Source organism: Alosa sapidissima, chromosome 11, assembly GCF_018492685.1.
Source record: "Alosa sapidissima isolate fAloSap1 chromosome 11, fAloSap1.pri, whole genome shotgun sequence".
In the NCBI taxonomy this organism is placed as follows: Eukaryota; Metazoa; Chordata; class Actinopteri; order Clupeiformes; family Clupeidae; genus Alosa; species Alosa sapidissima.
In genome coordinates, this window is record NC_055967.1 from 17,714,417 (window position 1) to 17,738,648 (window position 24,232).

Here is a 24,232-nt window from a genome sequence, read left to right on the forward strand (position 1 = left end):
TGTATTATGAAATTGATGTGTCAATGTGTTTCGTGTGACACAAAAACTTTCCCAAGTACCCACCCACCTATCAAGACATTAGACGTGTGCAAAGCACATTGGTGTAATATAATCTTTTGTCATTAGTACCTCTACACAAAATATTCTTTGTCCTTTCCACGCCAAAATGAGAACTGTTTGTAGGCCCAACTGTTTGTAGTCCCATTCACTCTAATTATTATTGTGCACAGGTGCTATATGCTCAGGGTCAGCCAATCAGAGAGGTTCTGGAACATGTTGGGTCAGTGTAGATTTTGAGATATAGGCAACTAGAGATTGAAATTTTTGTGTCTGTACTAGTTGATCACATTTTAATGAATGCCACAAAGGTCGTCAAGGGAGCTGAGTTTAATCAAGCAGAAGAAAATTGGCTTGAGGTGTATGTGTGTGTGGGTGGGTGTAACCCTATGTGTATATGTCTGTGTATGAGTGTGGTATGTTTGTTGTTTTAAGCCCCCTCGTCTTCCAGGCATGCGCTGCATGGAAGGCATTAGGGTTAGGGTTAAGGTTAGGGTTAGGTGCCTTGAAGTCGACGGTCGCAGCGCTGCCTTGAAGTCAAAACCTTAAAACCAGTGGCGGAGCTAGACTTTTACCCTTGGGGTGGCCAGAGGGTGGCCAAAGCTATTTCAGGGGGTCCACAGACTACAACAATGAATGTTCAAGAAACACAATCAATTGCAATCAAAATCTGTAAATGTTGAAATGTTTTCATGAAGTACATCTTAAGCACACAGGAGATTTGTGTATAAAATCTACAGTTTATTAACAATGTTAATACAAAACGTACAATATGTAAATAAATAATAATAAAAAACAAATTCAAAACAATTTGACCTCATTTTGACATGAACTGATATGACATGATTTTTTAACCATGACCAGAGGAACAGTCTGATTACCAAACTAAACTTGTAGAACAGTGTAGGCCCTAGTCATGACAGTAATTAAGTCCCAGATGTGATTCTTTTCAGGATTCTGTCACATAGTGTTTGCTTCTTAAATTGTGCACTTCAACTTAGAAAGACAGACACACACACACACACACACACACACAAAGCTGGGCATACTAGGAAGAATCACTAAATGAACCATACTCTCACACCTAGGAGAAAGCCATGGGCCCCAACTCAAGATGCAGTGTGAAAAAAAGACACCCACATAGCACCCCAAAACTAACACAGAAACACACACAGACAGACAGACAGACACTCACACAGCACCCCAAAACTAACAAAGACACAAGTGATTACTTTCTCCTCACTGAGTCAGAAGTGTAGACCACTTGTCAGTCCAACGGCAATCTAAGCAGAGAAAGAGACAAAGAAATCAGAGCATTGTTCAAGGTACTTTCCAAATTCCAGCAAAGCCAAAATAGCTTAAGTACAAGTGTGAGAACTTCACAATTTCCAAATATTAGGTCCAATGAAAGCTGATATGGTTGCCTGTCAGATCTGGTTGGAATTTAGAACTTGGTTTGGGAGGAAAACACCCCTGTTCTCTGCTGTACTATTTTATGCACGGATATAAGTTTAATGACATATTAAATGCTTTCATTTTTGAGATACTTCATCAGTTACAGTTTTGTAAATGTATGTATGTAAATAAATAATAATAATAATAAAAAAAACATAATTTCTAAACAATCTGACCCCATTTTGACATGAACTGACATGACATGAAGTAGTGCAGTTTGTTTTAACCATGACCAGAGGAACAATCTGATTACCAAACTAAACTTGTAGAACAGTGTGTAGGGCCTAGTCATGGCAGTAATTAAGTGACAAACTATCACAAGTTCAGAAGAGGTTGGCTGCAAAGATTATGCAGACTGTTATGATTAAATGACACAAGCGCACGCATTATCAGAATCATATGCCAGACGCTTTAGGCCAGCGATCCTCACTATTTTTTTCACAACAGCCACATTGGCAGTGCAAGATCAAAAGGAGAGCCACTTTTATGACAACATACTAAGTCACCTTTGCAAATGTGCATTTCTACATATAAATTGGACATCCCACAAAAAAGAAATAACACAGCCATACATTTTCATTTAAGACCAGATTTACTTTAACACTGGGATGAGAGGAAGCTGACATGCATGTCCTTGACTTTCTTCATGTTGTATTTGTAGTATTAGTAGTAGCAGGTTTAACAATACCCCCTTTAGGAAACACCATTAAGGCTTAATAACTTCCTTTCACCTTCATTATTCAGGTGAAGGGAGAAGTATAATTCAGATCTTTGCGTTTTTGTAGTGCAGTATTGTATGTTTATGAAGCACATTTGAAAAAATGCATTGGCTGTGTTGCCACATAGCCTACAGTGGGTCCCATTTAGAAGTGGCCACTTCATCCGCACTTTCAGTGATTAACGCAGCTGCGTTAAATGTATTAGGCTACTACTTATCGCCACGAAGTGGCAGTTTAAGTCCGCTGTAGCATTGCCAGTAAACGGCAGCGGATTGCATTCAAAGGCGTTGCAAGTGGCAGTAAGATACTGTAAGCAGAACGAAACTAAAGATCACCTCGTTGAAGTCATACAGTAGACTAGTCTGTCTGTTCTTTGGTCTTGGATTTTGAGAAAGAAGTTTCTAAATAGATGCGACTCATACTCCTTATAGTCCGGAAAACACGGTATGTATATGACTATGCTACATAACAATCTGATGTGAAATGCATGTTGGCTGATACTAACAGTTAGCTGCTACAGGCGACATGAGATGTAGCTAGGCTACTAACGTAATGTTAACGTTACCTTGATAGGCTACTCGTGGCTTGTAGGGGAACATATCACAGAAAAATTAAACTACAGAAAACGTTCTCCTAACTTAACATAAAAGTGACTTGAAACAATGATTATTTACAAAAGAAAACTTACCTTAGAACGTGTATTTCACTGTCCGTCAAGTAGGCTGCTGCTGTCCTGTGCAAAACATCCTCCCTGTCGCAATATTCTCTGTAAGCGTTTGACTCTCTTCTTCTCCTTCTCTGTATAATGCTTGCTGGTGGACAGTGTGAATGACAACTCTTTGTAATACATAGCGCCAGCTACTGCACAGGAGGGATATAGCAGTCAACCGATTACAAAATGCAACAGGCTCTTTTCAACAAGACGTGCGGTGCCGGTGCCGTGATATGTCAATCATCTGGGGTGGCACCTGGGGGGTCCAATCAGATTTCAGAGGGGTCCAGTGCCCCCCCGGCCACCCCTTTGGCTCCGCCCCTGCTTAAAACACCATCGAGTGTGTTTGTATTGTGCTGATATTGTGTGTGTGTGTGTGTGTGTGCGTATAGCAGCTGAGAACTATGTGGAAATCAGTTGGAAATAACACATTTGTTGTGCTTGGATGTCCGCAGTGTTGCCTGGAGGTCTGATATCACACCACAGAGAGAGCCGCGCTGGCAAATCCCCACAGACAGGATGGCCCGGGATTTGTGTCATCTTTGCTAACTCCCATGAAAGCAGCACAGGATGGATGTGACACATTCCTCTCCACATCGTTTGAGGGGGAAAAGCGAGTAGGCTCTTAGTTTAGGAATCGCAAAGTTTGTAGAAGCATACACAGGCCACTGACTGTTTTTTATGTAAAAATTCTATGTAATCTGGATGTACATGATTCCTTCTGGGTTTTGAAAGGCCACGGTAGACTTCATGGAAACTAAGTTTGTGAGATACATAGCCTACTGCTTTCTTAAGGGTGATGGAAATAAGTCATGACAACTTTGCTCCCAGTCACCACAAAATCAACGATGTGTGTGAAATTGCATACCCATTCAATGTAGATATGATGTGTTTTTTAAAGGAGAGTCTGCACGACAACTGGTGTTCATGAAATATCTTTACTATCTGATAGTCAATTGTAACACAGTGAATCACTACTTAAGAAATAAACAAACACATAAACAAATAAACAAACAAAAAACACAAAACATCAGTTCACATTCACATTGTACTGTATTCATAGTCTTCATCTCACAAACATCACTCTTTCATATCGATAACTAGCCACTGAAAACAATGATGCCGTGACACAATGTACAACATTTAACACCGAGTATCACTAATTTATTGAGCTGTTCTGCTATGTTAATAGGTGAAGTTTTATTAAATGAAGTGGAATGTCTCCTTGCTTGATATGATAGCCAAATAAATGTCTTTTATGTTGATGAACACAATATCATGAATGCAGTCAGAATTCCTCTTCAATGCACACTAAATGCATAGAATGTCAGGCCACAGAGACACATGTGACCACAGAGGGGGGGGGGGGTGTCAGAGGGGAGAGAAGGGAGGGGAGGTGCGGCGACATGAAAAGCATGCCAGCATAGCCCATAGCATGCGTGAGGCTTGTCTGAATAACATGCTAGAGAAGCAGCGGCAGGGGAGACCTAACCAACGACATACCAGAAGAGTCGTCTCCTTTGAGTCGGCTTCAGGGCTAGCTTCAGTGGTCCTTGTGTTATGGCCTAGACAGAATATTAAATGTATACCACTAAAAGAAGTTCATCTTATTCCAAGCATTCCAGCTTTTCATTAAACTCTGGGGGAATGGATGTACATGTGTACACTGGTCAATTCATCATCCTCATCAAAATATATTTTTCATAACTAAAATAAATAATAGCTATGGATAAAAAATAGTGCTCATCAGAAGTGTGTTTAGAGGCCCCTGATCTAGCATCAGAATCGTATCACATATATTTACCCGTAGGTGCACACTCAGGTCAGAGATCAATGGAAGCACTTGGGCGTAGTGTCTCGTGATTGGTCAGGCTCGGAAGGGGTAAGGGGTCAACCCACGCCTAGCTCGTGGGAAACAAAGCACTCCTTCTGTGAATGTGAAACGCTCTGCGCGGTTTCACACGGTTCCGTCGTCTGTATGAAAGCACCGCTCTCTTTCATTACAGAGATCGCAGCACACCGCATGCAGCACAATGGTAAAGTACAGGGTTGACTTCAATACTCCCCAAAACCTCTGACCGTCCCATGCCAGAGCCGGACACTGTAGCAGCAGCAGCAGCAGGGGCCATGGCCACGGGTCCTTGAGCTCATCCCCGGTCTCCCTCAGTGCTTCGGCGCTCGGCCGCCCTGGTGTTTGGACAGTGGTTGCGTTTTCCCCACCACGTCTGGCTGGCTGGCCCGGGTGTGGGCAGACGCAGACCGGGGCAGACTGGGGATGCAGCTTCACTGGGCAGATGTCATGGGCTGGGCAGACGCAGGCCACAGAGAGCCAGAGTATCCCAGTGCAGGGCCCAGACAGGCCTCCGTGGTCAGCTGGACGACTGGCCCCTGTCTGCTTCTGCACGCTGCCACCCCTTCGGCTCCTGTCAGTTGCGTGCTTGAAAGGCTCTGGCTCCTCCGACACGCAACAGCCAGGGGTAGAGCACGACAGTGCTCACCATGCAGGAGGGGGTGCAGGGAGCGGAAGGGAGCTGGGTAACATGAGGTTGGTGGTGGGGGACTGGGCTTGTTGGGAGAGGAGACGAGAGGGGGGTTGTCTTGTGTGGTTGGCACTGTGGTGAGGATGATGGCATCTCTCTCAATCCCCACCCCCAGGGACTTGAACGCAGTGTGAAAACAACCCACCCCCTTCCCAGCTCTGAACCACACACACAACCCGACCCCCCCCCCACACACACACACATACTATGCCCCCAACCCACCCCCCACACACACATACTGTACTATGCCCCCAACCCACCCCCTACATACACTAACTATGCCCCCAACCCGCCCTTCACACACACATACTATACCCCCAACCCACTGAGCAGTGATGGGTCTCATATCTCCTCCTCCTGTTAACAACAAATCAAAAAAGGAAGTCCGAGTGGTTTGAACACAGAGCGTTATCCCCATGACGTCCAAACCTCAGGAAGATTGGTGCACATTTTGTCCTCTCAAGACTAAATATATACATGCACATACACACATCTTCTAACACACACACACAAACACACACACGGGTCCCACAAGTCATGAAACACAAAGATGACTGATTTAAAGTGTGCCTCTGAGCTTGAGCTTCACTGTGTGACGATTGGAGGTTTATTTTTGAAGCCCGTTTTTATCGCTCAGGTTTCTGCAGCCCAGAGAAACTGAAGGACTAAAGATGAGCTATACTTTCGAGATCTTCTCCTCCCCTGACTTCTTAGAGTCACTTGTGTTTTTCTCAGACTCCATCTCTGACCTGTGGGGATCAAGCAAAAGAGGAAACTCACAAAACTGTAGTAGAGCATCAGATTATTATATTGGTTTAAACCCTTTCAAATGTCACTTGTTTATCCTTTTGCGTTATTCACCCACACTTAAGTATCATTAATTCAGCTCAATATACTTCTTATCATTGAAAATGTAGTGACATAGTCATTCGTTAGTGTCAAGTTTAAAGTTAGGCGTTATAGAATGTAATACTATACATACTTATGAAGAACTGAATATATGTTATAAATATAATAATACAGGTTGTGACCAGGACAAGTAGAACAGTATCAAGTGTGACCAGTGATTACGCTGCGTCTGCAGAGGTCTTGAGGAGCATATAAGAGCCTCTTGTCCCCGGGGGCGGTCATAACTGATTACTGAGTAAAGTGCTCAACACTGGTGGTCAGAAGTTGCAGAGGCTCATTTGAGTGCTTGAGGCTTGGGTTGTTTGTACACTCATTAGTTTGACATGTTCTTGACAAACCGCATGAGAGCCAACGTCAGTCACAATTATGCTGAGGTATGCAATGCAGTACTGCAGAGCACAGCAGCGGAGTCCGATACAGCCAGTTAGTTAATCATTCGTCAGGGCCCACCTCTGTCCTCCACACACATGCTCACGTCACGCCCATGATGGACGGACGGCTTTTACTGAAGCCTCTGTGTTTCTCTTCCTCCATCACTCCTGATCCGTCACATCTGATTTGGTATGATTTTTTAATCATCTATTCTTTAGTCACTTGCTATTGAGTATAACAGGATATCCAGTGGTTAAAGTGGGATTTGGCAGGTGGGGGGGAACCCTGAAATCCAGTGTTGGTGCAATGAGGAAAAATGACTCGACGTTGGACAACATATTGAGTATCGTGGTGTAGCAATACTTTTTTTAGACAGGAATGGCTAGCTTGTTGGTCACCGCTGTCATTAAAAATAGCCCCCATATTGATTTGTGCTTAGGGGTGTCACCCCTAAGCAGACCTAGGACTGCACTGGGGCACCCTAGGGGGGTCCGGGGGCATGCTCCCCCGTAAGAAAAGTGTGTATATTTTAAAATTGAAATGCATCAATCTGGTGCACTGTGAAAAGAAATTTAGAGATTAGATTTGCTTATTTTTTTATCTATGGATGGAAATATTTGTGCTGTAGCCAAAACTGTTTTGCACACACAGGTGGAATAGCTATGATGAGCCTACAACAATAAGTTCACAACTACAAAGCATATTTGCTAAGTTTCACAGTTCAGAGACAGTTCATGAAATTATGCAGAAGTGGTCACCTGTTGTATAGCTAGTTAATCTAAAATAAGATAGTTATCTTGGTCATTGTAATGGCCATCTATAGGTTACATGCTATAGCTTCCTTTTTCATTCTGAGCTACCCATCTGGGAAAGTATGATTTGTTTTCCCTTCATAATTTTTTGCATCAATGTCACTAGGAAGCATGCCAGTAGAATATATATATATTCATATCTGTTTAGGTGGGATTATCTGTAATCTGGCAATATAAGAACTATGATGGGGGGTGATATTTTGATATTTTGAAGCTGAGGCAGGCTGCAATTTGATGATGCACGCAAAAAAATAGCTCACCATTTAATTTAAACAATATCATCGCGCTATGTCAATGGCATGAAAGAATATATTTATTTATTAATTTATTTGAGGCGTTCCCCCCCCCACTTTAACCCCTGAGGATATCACATGTAAATTGTGTACTGCTATGAATATGAATGCAAATGTAAGGCTGTGTAAGGGACACTGCAGGTAAGTCTCGCCAGTCAAACTTAGAACAAACTAAAACCAAAGAAACACTTGTTTAATAAGAACAACAAATTAGGGCTGAATGGGATTTCAAAATGTGCAATCTGTTATGACACTGCTTTCTCTACCCCCTTCTCTTCCATGGCAAACTGGACAAATCACCTCTGATAAAGCAACTCGAACAGAATGGAGCTCTGAGAAAGGATGCTCTCAAAAACAGACCATTAGATTAGGTCAATGCCTCCTCTCTTGATTGAGTCAGAGAACACAAACCCTCATAAACAATGGCTGACTGAGAGCAAGACACTGGATTTATATAACACACCAGGATGAATCAGAGATTGTCGCTCTAGCCCTGTCAGAACGATTTTTAGAAGTTGTCTCTTTTTATAAAATGCAAAATGGATACTTTCAGGGCAAAAGTCAGACAGCACTTGCACTAAGTTATTCTGGGGGTGGATAAAAAGTAAACTGGTTTAAATCACAGGACCAAATGAGAGCTGGCAGCGATGAATATTCGGTGAATGCATATAAACCATAATCTCTTCAACCACGCGGATGCAACCATATCTTATTTTACAAGACAGCCACCACAAATGGAGCCTGACAGGATGGTACTAGTTCCATATTCCCTTTCTGTCTGAGACTATACACTCCTAGCACCCACTGTTATTTGTGTGTGTTTTTGAAGAGAAAGGGTGTGTGTGTGTGTGTAGAGTGTAGACGTACCCTTTTCTTCTCAGAAAGCAACAGAAGAGTGTTATGATAATTATGATGCCGAGCACTGATGCCACTATTATGGAAATCAACACACCTGCAGAGAAAAAAAAAAACACACTGCACAGTGAACCTGCAAATCTGTAGTGCTGTAGCGTGTGTGTGTGTGTGTGTGTGTGTGTCTGTGTGAGAGTGTGTGTGTGTGTGTATGTGTGTAAGAGTGGGGATGTATGTTTATGGGTGACACAGGGGGACAAATATTTAAATTTGTTACGCATGACTATGGGAGTTTGTATGTGTGTCTTTACTTTATAATACAGAATATTCATTAAGCACTTGCTGTAATTTCAATGGAATTCAAACACATTGAACTGGTATGAACTGTTGCAGTGATGTTAATTGTGGTTGGCATGCTGTCTACAACTGTCACTTCGGAGATGACATTCATAAATCCTCCTTTTGGTGACTTCACCTGTTATTTTCAATGAAAACAGATTGGAACTAGCTAGAACCTACTTATTTTCAACAGAAGGTCTTAAAGCCTACAGTTTATTAGCAACATAATGCAATATTAAAACAGTCCCATACAACAGTGTATATACAGTACTTATAAGATAAAATTGAGAGGGGAATGATGACATTATTAGCCATACTCTGAAACTGCTTAAAGTGTGACGGCAAAAATCAGCCCACCTGTTCTAGAAAAAGCCTATGCCTGCCAAACCCTGGACGGTACACACACACACAAACAAACAAACACAACCCACAAGCAGCCCTGAAACAAATAGGCCCGTGGTTAGTCATCTCTTCATCAGAGGGTTGAACATGTTTGATGCATAGGCATGCATTAGAGAGAGAGCAGTGGTTAAGCAGTGTGGTGTGGTGAGGGGCAGACAGACCACAGTGACGTAGCGGAGAGTGTGTACGTCACGCGTTAGCCTCTGACTCAGGCCTGCCTATATACTGTATGAATGAGGCTATGATGATGGGGGTGTGAGTTTGTTGAGTTAGATGGAGAGAGAAGCTGACTGACAATGACATGCAAGAATACAGACACAATGCATGTGTATGCGTGCACACGCACACACACACACACAAAAAGAGATGCATATCAACTAATCTTTCAAATGCACACACACTCAAATAGGCATACAAACACAAACATGCACATGCACACACACACACACACACACACACACAGTCTAATGTTGCTGAGTGAAACATACCCAAGCTCATTGAAGGAAAGATACCTTAGTGAGAAAAGAGAGGAGAGAGCAGTATCAGCATCCCACTAGGAGAGAAGAGTCAGCACACACACAGAGATACACAGAGGAGGTAGTGTGTGTGTGTGTGTGTGTGTGTGTGTGTAAAAAGAGTCAGCATACAGATAGAGATACACAGAGGAGGTAGAGAGAGTGTGTGTGTTTGCATGTGTTTCTGTATGTGAGGGCACATTGTTAGTTTCCAGATCTCTTCAATATAACACTCACTCACTCAGTCATATAACTCAAACAGTCTCCTCACATCGTACATACAAACAGTTAAGTGCTGCTACGGTTAAACAAATCACATAATCACGATTTAATGGGTTTATTATGTAATAGCTTTATTTTTACCAATTAAAACAAGCACATTGAAACAAAATATATGTCAATCCCAATTTGGTTTGTCTTAAATAAGGAAATCAAACCCAAACCGGCAGAAAACAATGCTTTAAATACAGGAATGTAGAAGCACTTATGGACTGTCTTTTTTAGGGTTAGCTGCCAGCTGCCATCGTCCACTTTGCACCACCCTTCAACCACTTCAATATATAATTACCACGACACAGAGCTCAACTTTTCCCATTAAACTTAGACAGAATTTCCTTGCCAGTAAATGTGTTCATCACGACATATTTAAACGCATGCTACCCACGCAAGGTCCAGTGATGTTTTGAACAGACCTCTGCTCTACTGGAATGCCTTGGTCAAGAAAAGCTCCCATATGCTGAAAAGTGACCGTTATGTAATGTTGCCCTCAATTAGCTGTTGAAAAAAGAGAATTGTCCAACACATTCTGCACCACCCCAATGCAAGCTAGAGGAAATACGTTTAGAAATATAGGCATTAAGCATTAACTAGATCTTTAGCTATTGGGCTGTGTGACATAACCTCTTTGCTGCTCATGCATGTCTTTCTGTGCTTTAAATGTGACAGGAGCGTCCTCCATGCCAAAGAGCATTTCTGAACGCTCACAGTAGCTTTTCAGTTCCTGTGGCATCTTAGTGCTCTAATCTTCCCATTCCAAGGGCTGGATTCGGTTGTGTCTATGGGCATTGATGTAGGCATTGCTATAGGCGTTGTTGTTGGCGTTGTTCTTGCCAAATGTTGACTGGGAGTTCCGCATTGGTTTCTTGGTCGTTGCTCTGGACGATGCACGATACGACATGGCCGGCTTCTTCTTGCGACCCATGGTTGCCACGGTAAGTGAGTGGTCGAGCTCGTTGGCCTCGTCGCTGGGCCGCCCGCGGAGCAGGAGCCGGACGGTCTCCAGGTCCAACTCAGACCTGCAGGCCAGGTAGCTGCGGAGGTTGAGCTCGGGGAAGACGGACTTGTGGAGCGCCTGCGTCAGCTGGGCCTGGCCATGGACGCCCCTCAGCTGCCGCTCCGTCCTCTCTGCCAGCGAGCCGTAGCACAGTGCTGCCTCGTTTACGCTGTACTTACCCACGGACTGCCAACCGTGCGTGCCCTTCTGCCATGCTGTGGTGGGCGTGTAGGCGTTATTACCGCCCCGGCTGCCAGTGGTGTCACTGGGCAGGTTGTTTTGCTGCCAGCGCTGTTTGTTTATGCCCGGAGCATGGGTGCGCTGGCTCTTCCTGGTGTTTTTCCACTTGCCGGTGGTCCGGGGCTTGGGGCTGGCGGCAGGCAGCAGCTGGTACAGGCCCTCGTCTGCCAGGTCTGCCAGGTCACCCACCAGCAGCTTCTGGATGACCTGTCTTCGCTGCAGGGCAGTGGCCGCTTTCAGGATGCCATGCAGCGCCCGTCCTACATTACACCACATGGAGGGGTCAGACACTCACCAGGCAAACAAAGGGACAAAACATCCCCGCGCTGAGAAGGGACAGAATGTCCCCACGCTGAGAAGCTTAAGCAAAGGAGCCACAGAGTGGAGCTTGAAACCCGGGCAAGAGGCATGGCTTAGTCTGCCAGTTTGGAAATGTTTTGAAAAGCCATTCAGCTCAAGTCAAGTGCAAATGTAATACCATGCAGAAGAAAAAGTTGAGAGAGAGAGAGAGAGAGACAGAGAGATTTTCCCCAGCACAAGTGCAAGAGCAGACAGGTTGGTGAAAGAGTGAGTGATGAGTGGGATGCAAATCTCAGTCATCCTGAAGGAGACCAAGTTCCTGTGGTGAACCACTGTGGGCATAACCCAGGAGTCTGGAGACAGATTTATCAAGTGCCGAGCTTCTAATTTCGACCCAAAGTCTGCCCTGTATTGTTTTCAGTGGGAGAATCACATTTGTTGTGATGTCTCGGAGGGAGGATTCCTCCCTCAGACCCCAGAAAAGGAACTGTCCACTGGAGGAACGTGTCACAGATGAGGAAAAGGACAGAAAAGGGAGAAAGTACCCATTCAGCCAGAAACCGCTAGCACCGCTAGCAGGCGGCAATGCAGAAGCGCCTTGCCAACTGTCCTCGTCCTGAGAAAGCCCCGATCCTCATCACAATACTGCACACCAGAGCCCTCTTTTAATAACAACACGCTTCCTGCCCCCAACCAGCTAGGTCAATACTATACTATATAAGTGCTTTGCAGTTGCTTTGTAGTGCGAAAGTTTGCCTGTAAGCCAGCTTGTATACATCATGCTTGCTAAGTCCAATGTTCCCATGATGCATGCCAAACCCCAACTCACCATCCTGGAAGGACACCAGGACAACTCTGTTGTCCGTGAGCTGCGGCTTCCGGTAGTTCCCATTCAGAGGCACTGGGGCAGACTCCTGTATGCTGGAGGAGTACATGGCGGACGCCAGGGCCTGGAACTGGTGATGCAGAACAATAACAGATGCTTAAAAAACAATGGCGGTCGCCATTGGCAATGCATATTAAACTTCTGTGGTTCTAATTACATCTAAGAATATATGATGCTTGTTTGATTATTATACTGGCTGTCTGACATGGTTTAGAATGCCCCACATTGAAATGACTGTATTATGGGAACAGCTTGAGATCCTTTTTAAACAATAGGATGTAACAATATCACAATAGATTGCTAGACTCAACAATAAAGCAACTGAAGTTTATGTGTATCAAATTATTACAATTCAATTTCATTCATTGTTATTTATACACTGAATTACACTGAAGTTATTTAGCACACTCACATTTAGATGATAGGAGAAGGTTTACATTTATTGGAAGTTGTATTACACACATCCCTTGGGGAAACAGCCTTTGTATTCATTCATTAATTTGTATTCCTTTGTGCCATTCTGTACCAGTAGAGCAGTAGGACACTATACTAGGTGACACACCTGTTGGATTGAGAAGGTGACAGGGTTCCGGAACACAGTCCAAAGTACGCTGGGATAGCACGGGGGTGTGGTCAGAGAGCCGTCATAGCGATAGTACTGATCCAGACGAGATGGGAGAAGGTCTCTGATGTTGAAGGCTGGGACCTGAATCTTTTGATCTATAACAATCAATACACACAATTCACAGGCATGAAAAGGGCACATTCCAGGGCTTCCGTAGACAATGAAACCAAATGTGTGCAATGGGTCACTAAGCAAAATTCCAACCTTTGTATTTAATGCCATTGATGTATTTCAGAAAGTGTTCAAAGGCTGGGTTGAATTCACCAACCTGGGAAAAAAGACCAATAAGTCAGGGAAAGAGAGAGAGAGAGCGGTGCCAATACTATAAAAGATCCCAAACTTCTTTCCGCCTGCTGAACAAATACAGAAAACAGCACCGACCTCAATCAGAACCCCCAGGACAGCCAGGCCATCTGACTTATCCACAGCCATGGACACGTTGGGGTACTTGTCGGAATTGAAGTGCACAATGTGCAGCTAGACAAAAGGCAAGGCAAGGCAAGTTTATTTATATAGCACATTTCATACACAGGGGACATTCAAACGGTCCATTAACTGTGAGAGGACAGAAGGGGTACACAGGGGTACACAAGGGTCATTCAAACGCTTCATTAAGTGTGAGAGGACAGCAACGCCCTCTTTACTCCAATAGTGCTCCATTTTTTCGTATTCCCTCAAGGCTTTAAGGACACCGTTTCTGTTTATTTATTTATTTTTTATTTTTTAAAGGGATATTGCAAGAAATAAACATAGACTATATCAGATATTTTTTTACAGAGTCTGAGGACAGTCCTCTTAAACTAAAATTATAATTAGTCATGCCTATTTCACAGTATAATATGCTCTTCCATGACATGAGCTGAATACACATGAGCAATGTAATAATAGAGGGATCAAATTAAACATCTCTAGCCATGCAATAATTTGTTCCTATTGTGAAGTTGCTCTCTGATTTATATGTGTATTGTTCAAGTAGCCTACAGTCCTGTCTAGACTGTATGATGTAGGCCAACATCCCTGATCTTTCATTTTAAGTCTGATCTGGAGACAGCACTTACTGTCTGCATACAGCATTATGGGTAACAGATCTAGAAGAAGTCTCTCACAGAAGCAGACTGTGAAACACAGTTGGCGCTGAGCTGGTGCATGTCTGCCAGATGTGGTCCACATTAATCCTGGACTTATTCCACACCATTAGCAGGCTCACATCAAACAAAGACTGGGTCCACATCCGATCAGGACAAAATCCACGCCAGTGGTGTGTTCAAAAATAGCAAAGGCAAGCCTTCACTAACAGTTTCTCATTTGCTTTGAGTCCACTGTGAATGTTTGTGAACAAATGGTTTAAGAGGGTACTTCACAGTATAATAATAAAAAGCTTTATTTGTATAGCACCTTTTATACAGAGAATGCAGCTCAAAGTGACCATGACAAACGCAGCCTTTCCACAGAAATAAGAAAGGGAAAAGATTGTAAATCAGACAAAGTTACTATGCAAAATGTGTTTGCCTTGAACGCTTGCCTCTATTTGGCAAATTTGACTGCACCTCCAACAAACGACCAGATCGTTGTCTTCAGAGAGAGGGTAGACTGGTCAGTGATTAGTCACTTTCATCCCGCTAGTACTAATGCCCTCCATCAAACACCTCATTTTCACACACTGCTGCAGGCCTTACCCTGAATCCAACCCCTGTGCAGGATGGCATGCTGCTATGTGACTGCCAAAACAGTGACCCACTGGAGACAGAGTGTGTGTGTGTGTGTGTGTGTGTGTGTGTGTGAGCATCAGGGCAGGCATGATGCAGACACGAACTGCAGCAGTATTTATAGGCAGGGCGCGGCTTCGCCATGGGAAAAAGAGGGGGGCAATTCCTGTATTTCAGGGAGGTGCTCATTTGAACAGGACTCCATCCCTCATTTGGTAGTCCTTAAGGAACAAAAGGAAGACTAGGAAGTGAGCCGGGAGTCAAACAGAGGAAGACAGCCCTCTGCTCAAAGTGTCCACTGAAGGACTTGGGTCAAGCCACAGACGCCCAGCCAGACTCTGGTCAGGACGATTGATGGCATCATACGCGTAGATTACGGGGGGGATGGGGGGGGATATGTCCCTACCACTATTTATAATTTGAATTTTGTCTCCACCACTTCTAAAAATGTGCAAACCAATTGCGACCGAAAAAATCCCCACATACTGAAATCATCGCGTCTAAACCATGCGATAGGCGCACACAATGACATCCTCACAGCATGCACACCTGCCTGGATATGTGTGGATCGAGTGTTGCGCAGTTAAGGTTTTTTAACATCCGCACCCACCCGACCCTCCAGTCATTTAATGCCTGAGTTGACTGTAGCTCGGAATGCAATCGGTTGCCATAGTAGGCTATCCTAAAATCCAGCGATAAAACAAAGCATGAATTTATGAGCGTCGGTCTGCCCTATATGTATATCCTCTGATTGTAATGTTTGCAGATAGGCTATCTAGGCGATATTTGTAACATTTATTTTGTATTTGGCCTGTTATAAAATCATGTAGGGCTATTGAACAATTTAAACACATTGTGAACCCCAAAGTTGGAGACATGCATATAGACATTGCTGCAAATTTAAAACCGGATTACTCTGGAATGGCTAACTGTACAGGGGAGTGCTTCAAACTTTAATTAAAACTTTAAACTATAATTACACCTTTGTGTTTGGTAAGGTCTGCTGTTTATTCTGATATATGGTTTGTCATGTGTTGAGGGAAAGTTTGCGAAGCCAAGATGAATGGGTAGGGAGACGGGCGCAGAAAATATGATTAAATTATAAAGTTAGGCTACTTTTCTCGCGAACCGTTTACCACAACAACCACCAACATCGTTTAAAAGCTGAGAAAAAGCTCTTTCGTGTGATACATGTGATGTCTGTGATGAATAGGCTACTTCGCAAGTAGTTCAGCAAATTTGGGTGGGACAGAAATACCTTTACAGAGCAGCAGATCAGGGCTGGCCATATCGGCTCTGATGAACATTGATTTAAATGCATCGCTTCACTACCCAACACGCGAACAAGAAAGAAAAGAAAAAAGAAACCAATGAGCTTATGTCACGATTTCTGATAGGCCTAGGCCTAGAGAAAAGACAGCTATTGGTAACCTAACAAGTAGGATTTGCTTTGCCTACTCTGCTGTTTGGTTGTCCCAAACTTTGAGACGACCCATACTCGCATTAACTGAATCTTATCAACCCGAACTGCGATGTTCCAAACAGAGTGACAGGATACAATGCCTAATAATCTCACTGCTAATGTATCCTTATGTTGAGATGTCCATTCTCTTTGCCATAGGCTATCATTTGTGTGTGAAGCATGTTTCAATTAAGACAGTACACAAGCTATTTTTATTGTTGTATTGAATGATTTCATGAATGGATTGTACACACATAGGCTACAGGATTACGGCGCCTGTGAACCTCTGATTTTCAAAGGGGAATCACGGCCAACGCAGGGGGCAACTCTTCTCTTCAATTTCCCTTCCGAATTACTTTTTATTGTCTGAAGACATCTATCGCAAGAATCTAACATTCTAAGCAACAGCAAAGCAAATGCAAGCTAACCAAAGTGCAGTCGGTTCTCCCGCCATGGTTTTGGAAATCACACACCTGCTGCATCTGAAGGCCCACGCATAATAAGGCCTACGCCCATCACTCTACACGCCCCCTGTTGCACGTCACATTAATAGCTGATGCTGCCTCCTGGCTCCCCAAAATGCCGCATCATGTGAACAGATCAGCGGGCCTGCAAATTTTCACCTCGTTTTCAGACACACATTGCGGCAAAAAGACGTCTCATTGGTTCACAGGTTCGAGTAGTTAATCAGTGCATATTGAGGGTCGAGTGGGTGCAGATTGACTCTCCTGACGGGTTGGGTGGGTGCGGATGTACGGTTAAAAAACCTTAACCGGCGCAACACTACTGTTGAGCATATTGTAATGCAGTGTTGAATGGATGAATAGCTTACATAAGGGTACCCCGCACTTTTCAAACCACACTCAAGCTTATGGTTATTGTCCCCACCACTTCTAAAAACAAACTGACGCCCTTGGATGGCATTGTAATAAAAGGTGGTGAGCCCAAGTAGCAGGTTTCATCATTTTTCGTTCCTTATTCCAGGAACCCTCTGAGCTACCAACAACCGTCATCACGTTTACAGAAGCTGGCGGTGTTCTGAAACATAATAGCTACTAGTGCACTTCAGTTTTTTTTTTAATCAGAATGCCTCTTACAACTGAAACATATGACTGGGCCAGAGAGTGAGCTATATTAAGCCACTCCGGTCTTTTCAAAGGAGGATTCCTCGCCCACGCTTCTCTGCATGCTCAGAAAAGGACAGCAAGGGCTTTTTCGCAAAATTAGGGCAACACAGAAACTCTCATAATGTCAAGGACCAGTGACAAAACAAACATTCTGACCACAAACTGAATGGCAGCCACCCAGTTATGTGAAAACGTTTACTGGGGACAGAGGTATTTAAATGAGCTCGGACTGGCACCGCACTCAAACAGGTCGCCACATAAGGGGTGATAATGGCTGGCATTTCACTAGAACAATGTTTAGGAGCTTCAGCGTAATTGCGCCGACTGTCCTTCATACTTTGCAACATGCAAATGCTGACACTTTTGATGTGGGACTATAAAGTGCATGTCTGCACAGAACAAAGATAGAGCACAGACACAAACGTTAGAGAAAAAGTTAGAGCACGGAGCACGTATAAGCCTGAGTAGCGAGAGAGAAACTAGGGCGACATCAGGACTCTGCATTCCGATATATCATTAACTATACCACCATAAAGTTACATAACTACAGTATATGATAAAGCTGCTTTCTGCTCATAAGGGCAATAGTATGATTCTTTTAGGGGAAAGTTCTGTGACAGAAGGGTATCAAACACTTACAGGTTAGCATTTATTGACTCTGTACCATAGTCTTAAAAGGCAATCAAGTGCCTGTTTCGTTAAACTGCAAATGTTTTTGGAATCTAAAATGGGACTGTTCCATTTTCTCAGCGGAATATAGGGATGGGTAGCAAAGTGGGCCAAACCGCAAGACCAGACACCAAACGAGAGTTCAATTACCAAGTCAAATTGCACAATAAGACGTTTCGTTATGGGTGTATACTAGAACATGCTCGCCAACTTCCTAGTGCTCAGAAAGAGAGACAGACAGAGAGAGGGGAGAGAGATTCAAATTCTTTCAAATTGTTAAGGTTTAAAAATGAGCACATTCTGCACTTAATCTAAAACAAGCAACAAATGCAGAGAGACATGCATTGAGGCATGCATTGTATGTGAGTGTGTGTTCAATGTCAAGCACTTTAGTCACATTATAATGAATAAATCTTATGGCTCCTGCCCTCAGTGGTGATGCTTAACTATGTACTGCATGCTGTCCTTCAGTGTAACGTGGCATGTCAGAAGATCAGTCATAATTTGTGTCATACATTTCTGTCCCTCGCCCTGGGGGAAGATCGGCAAAATTTCCACTTTGTTTGAGGGCTGGTGGAATATTCTTGTCACAAAAATGTCTCACCACCACACCCATTAAAGTCTAGCTGATAGCTCATAATGGCAGACAGCAGAGAAATGTTAAAACAGAAGACTAGTTAGATGGCATTTTAAATTCTGACGTCATCATCCATCTTTTCCTTCACGTTTCAAGTGAAACTGACATAAAATAGACAACATAGAAAATGCCTAAAGAATATACCGGTACAGTTTATGTCTCATATGTAATTTGCAAGATGGCCTCTTTAATTCTGCATGTAATGAATGATTTGGTTTGCATGAAAACAAAGAGCTTGGTTCACTGTCTGCAGACATCTGGCTGCATCTAAACCTGAGCAGGATAATAAAATGGCTCTCTCGTAAAACAGCAATGAGAATACACCCTAATAGAATTATGTATATGCATTTCATCATGTAAATATCTATGAAGGATGAAACACCTGTTTGATATACTCAGCTTCCACGATTTATAGTCTGTGGATTGTATGGACCCTTTCAAGAGAGTTCCATTATCAGCATCATAGTTGGCCCCACAAGACTTCCGTTTTAACATTCCATATGTTATCTTAATGCAGAGGAAGTAGATTGGGGCCCAAATAGAACGTTCAAGCATTGTTTTTGTTTACCTTTTACCGAGTAAAATAAGTGTTTCCCATGTGGGGTCATCTTTTGTGTGGGTACTCCTGAGAGTAATATGGCCTGCGACCCTGCAGAGTGCCTCACCTCTGCAGCGAACTGCTTGCCATTGATGGTGTGCTCAGAGCCGGGCAGCAGGCTGGGGGCGCCCCAGTGGAGGTGCATCTGGGCGGCCGAATAGCGGTTGGGCAGGCTGGTGACGTACATCCTGGAGGGCAGGGACAGCTGCACTGTGGTAAAAAAATGACACGCCATGCTTGATACACACTCTGCAGATGGATCAGGACATGCCACAGAGATAAGGACACAACCATCTAAAACGATCTCAATTCAAAGAGAAACCGTCAGATCAATAGATCGCTTAAGTTCAATTCAGTCAATACAACTGAATAGTGTTAATCCTTAAAGGCTATAATTAAAGCATCGTTCATTTGGCAGGAAATGCCCCGGAATGATATTTCCACACATTGTCAGCACTTTACATCAACATAATTAAATGTTTCTCAGCAGGGAATCTTAATTGGTGTTCCAATCAGAAAGACGAAATAGAGTAAAAATACTGCATGCATCTCCTGTGTGTAAATAGTTTCAGCATATGAGAAGCATCCACAAATACTTCATCCAGTGTTCTCACTCTCAGTCAGGGCAAGCTGAAAGCTCATCGCCCTGTCGGGAATTATGACAAGATTTTCGCACAGCTTTTAAAACCTGTCAGATTACAGGACAGGAATACCTGGGGAAAAAATATAAGCTTCAGGATGCAGGCATACGGTTCTGAAAATAATGTGCAAGAAGAGGTTTATATGTAGTCTGCTGCTGCTGGTACAGGCATGCTGTTCGGCCAACCATGAACCACTGAAGACGGTGTGAAAGGTCTCTATGTAGTCCTGTCCACTACTGTCTGAACAGGTATGTGCTTCTGTCAGACTGCGTACCAACTGACAAATTAGTACAAGAAGAGGTGTGCATGTAGTCTGATGCTGTTGGTATGTAGCCTGGAAAATCCAGACCCTGGTAATCTAGAAAGATTAAGGGTCTGGCCACGAACAATGTAATGGCCCAACTCGAGGGGCGGCACCAAGCATGCATTTGAAAATCTCACTACACGCAATTGGATAGACCAATGTTTACTCTGAATGATTCCGGACTTCGACGCAATTGGATAACACTACGATCAATGTTCCCAACATTGCAGCACTGTCGTCATCAGTTTAGCTCGCCTCTGGCCCGCCTATATCAGATACGATTTGATTGGTTCCACGGGATGCAAGGGGTAAAAGTAACGTGCATCATTGCTCATTGCCAGAGTGTCTCACAGAAACAATTCCATTGTGCTCTTGCGAGAACTCTGGATTTCCAGGGTAGTTGGTATGTGCTTCTGTCAGACTTGGTGAGGATACTGTGAGAGGATGGTCTGCAGTCCACTGTGGGCACTGGTACTGTATGTGGTTCTGTGTACCTGCTGAAGAGAGGGACAGGTGAGAGGTCTGTCTGTAGTCCACTGGACAGAGGTACAATATGCAGCTCTGTTAGACTGTGGACTCAATGAGACAGACTCTTCACGTGCATCCATTCAACAGTTAGAGTTAGCGCTAGTGCCAGCCCCAGCACCACAACAAGCCCAGTGGCAGCCACTGACCTGCCTCTGACAACCCACCAGTAGCATGCAACCCTGAGGAGATTTACTGCATTTACTGAAGTTGAGGTATCCAAGGCACAATTACATAACGCTAATCAGCTCAGATTAAAATCTAGCGCTCTAGAGTAGGCTACACACACACAACCAAGAATAGCCATCAAACGCTTCGTTCCCCACAATGTGCCTGAGAACATGTTAATAGCCTCTAACAAAATCAGCAGATGAAAAGACGTCAGTCACTGTAAAAAAGATAAAGTGTAATTAAATAATTACCACAGGAATGTTCCTGAGTGGGAAGGAATCAATCGTTCAAAGACCACACGCAACTACACTATGCACCTCAACATGGTCTATGGTTACACATGCTGCATGCTTGAGGTCTAGATGCCTCAAGGCTGAAGGGATCAGGTGCTGGCTGGCTGCCCCCTCTCAGCCTTCGTCACTCCTAACAAGGGACCCATCCAACAGGACACGCACGGCCCATCCTATCATTATGATACGCAGCACTACACCAAGGCCAGGGCACAGACTGGATGTTGGCCCTGTAATGAGATACACATAAATCAGGCAACGGCAACATTTTCTCAGAGATCCTCCACATACGTGTGCACTGACACACACCATGTTTATGTCTGTGTTAGGGTAATAGGCCCTAATTATACACTTCTCACCAAACACCAGCGCTAAGAATACAGCGAGGAGTGACCACAGTCTCATGATGAGGAGCTTGGTTGTCAAGTGCGCTACGTGACGCTACCTGGGGAACAGCTGATGACTGCAGCAGCCTGGATGCTTCCAAGACCAAACATGCACAGCGCTTGCGTTGTTTGCGTACATGGGCAGCTATCATAATAAGAGGGTGAGTGCAGAAAATTGCTGTGGTTAAGGAGAGCAGGGGGATGAAAAAGAGCCTCCTGTCATTTTCTTCGTGTTGACCCAGAAATTAAAAGATCACCCTAATTCTAGATTGTCTTCGATTTTCATCAAATATGAAATATTTGTTCTTCAGGAGGATTATTTTCAATGCACGGGGTTGTGATTACAATAAACTATATCCAGACTTCAAAAAGGATTACAAAGGGATTGTGCCCATACTTTGGATCATAAACTCCAGAATTACAGGGTGAAACTGAAATAGTCAGTCGTTTGGTAATGTCTTCCTTTAGACTTTAACAGGTGCCAGTGTTCCATTGTCTGTAGGTGGGATGAAATGAGTCTCAAAAGAGCACCTTGCATAAATCTTAATAAATCTTTCTCTTGAGCAGCCATAGATGGTTCTCTTTCATGTCTGTCCTGAGACAGACAACATACGTAAGCTACAAGCGTGATATCCTATGCTCTCTTCATTTTACGCTGGGATTACTGCTCCAAACGGGACACATGGTGGATATGCCACTGGGAGAACAGCTGTGAAAGTAAAGTGACACGAACATCAAAACCTTCAAAGAGTCGCAGAAAAAGTGAGTCACTTGATTAGTGAGGCATCTTACACTTGCACTTGTGCACATATACACACACACACACACACACACACTAGTGTACTGACAGTCGGTCAGCCCCAGTTAAATTTCCAAACCAGCCATTTCCAGTTGCTTTAGATAAAGCATCTGCAACATATCAGTCACCCTTTAATTTCACTGTTACATAATACGTAGTATGCCATGTGCCGTGCAGCTTACCTGAGTGTCCGTTGTTGCTGAGGGTAAGCTGTTCATTCCGGGAGAGGTTGTAATTCCGTAGCTCAATTGGTGCCAGGTTAGGTTCGTACCTCAGGAGAGGAGTCTGGAAATCGATGGGGGACTGGAACGCCCCTCCACAGAAGGGGTAGTGTTTGGCCCAGTGATGCTCCCCATCCGGACCTGCACAAGATGGAGAAAGTATGTACACTTTACGTACACGGTCTGCCTACAGACTTTATAGATGGTTTGCTGAAATTCATCAACAAACCCAGCCTTCAACCCCAAAAATGAATTGTTGTTAAGACAGTTTGTACATAATCTGAGCACCCCCCCCACCCCCACCCCCACCCCCCCTACTCTCTACAGAGCCTCCAGAGCAGCCGAAGTTACTGATAGCCCTTCCTGTAGGGTCCGTATTGTGGCCCTGCCAACGGCTTTACTTCTGGACAACCAACCTGAACCTTTGTCTTTCTGAAACACTCTGAACTCTCCCTGAACTTGAGTGATGCTGTGGCCCTGTCTGCTACAGATGTACCCTTTAGTAAAGAAAGGCTTCGAGATGTTTAATTACTCTATTATACGGCTGGTTACGAGAAAGGGCGCACCCACCAATCATGAGCTGTAGTTTTCTAGAGCAGCACACTCTGGGGAGAGAGAGAGAGGCAGCGCCTACGGAGACGTTCACCTTAGGAGCAGCACATGAGCATACAATGCTGTCTGCACACACACAGCGTCACAGCTGAGAGTGTGTGTGTGTGTGTGTGTGTGTGTGTGTGTGTGTGCGGCTAGAGAAGCGCCAAGTGAGCTGCAAGGGGGCTACCACACGTTGCCTGTTCAGCGGTCGCGTCACTAGGCCTCAAGCGTTTGAAGAAGAACAGCCTGCTATTTGCAGAGCAAGTCCAAGGCAGACCGGGACCGTGCCGGGCCCCTTTCTAAATTAGAGGTTTGCACAACAACGTGTGGAACCTAAAAAAAGAGTGCTGGTATGTGCAGGGTGACCTATTTCTCTGTCGCACTCCAAGAGGTGGTCTTCCGCTGAGAGCAGGCAAGGATCCGCTCACTACACCAGATGCTTGTCAACGCCCACCATCATTGCCTTGGCAACACGTGATTGACAGGCCGCTCTGGTGCTGAAAGGCACTGGAACACACACACATCCAGAGGCACACACATCCAGAGCAAAATGTCTGGACTTCCTGCAGTCCTCTGTAGCGGAGCTGGGCACTGCAGTTGGGGGAGGCAGAGAAGGATGTAAATAGGCTTTTCAGAGATTTCACTAATCCTATGAATTTCATGACTGTTCTTAGAGTGCAGACCGCTGAGAAACCTCACAAGGCAAACACAGCCAAATCCAAACAAATCTCTTTATTGTGAGAGCACATAAAAAGGGCAGTAGAGGTCTTCTTTTACACTACTGACAAGCTTGTTGGTTGG

The 24,232-nt window shown here is 44.1% G+C and overlaps 1 protein-coding gene across 2 annotated transcripts in view; it reads right to left on the reverse strand.

The window, feature by feature from the left end:
- Positions 1-10,118: 10,118 nt before the first annotated feature.
- Positions 10,119-24,232, reverse strand: part of ca12 (carbonic anhydrase XII) — a 37,869-nt gene continuing 23,755 nt past the window's right edge. The window contains exons 3-9 of one of the 2 annotated variants that reach the window (XM_042110265.1): positions 22,799-22,978; positions 19,568-19,710; positions 13,683-13,778; positions 13,506-13,569; positions 13,239-13,396; positions 12,620-12,746; positions 10,119-11,750 (exon numbers count right to left, since the gene is read on the reverse strand). In XM_042110265.1, the coding sequence (XP_041966199.1) occupies positions 10,996-11,750; positions 12,620-12,746; positions 13,239-13,396; positions 13,506-13,569; positions 13,683-13,778; positions 19,568-19,710; positions 22,799-22,978 (1,523 nt within the window). In that variant the 3' untranslated portion in view covers positions 10,119-10,995. The remainder of the gene's footprint in view (positions 11,751-12,619; positions 12,747-13,238; positions 13,397-13,505; positions 13,570-13,682; positions 13,779-19,567; positions 19,711-22,798; positions 22,979-24,232) is intronic. The other variant, XM_042110266.1, reaches the window with a different exon arrangement.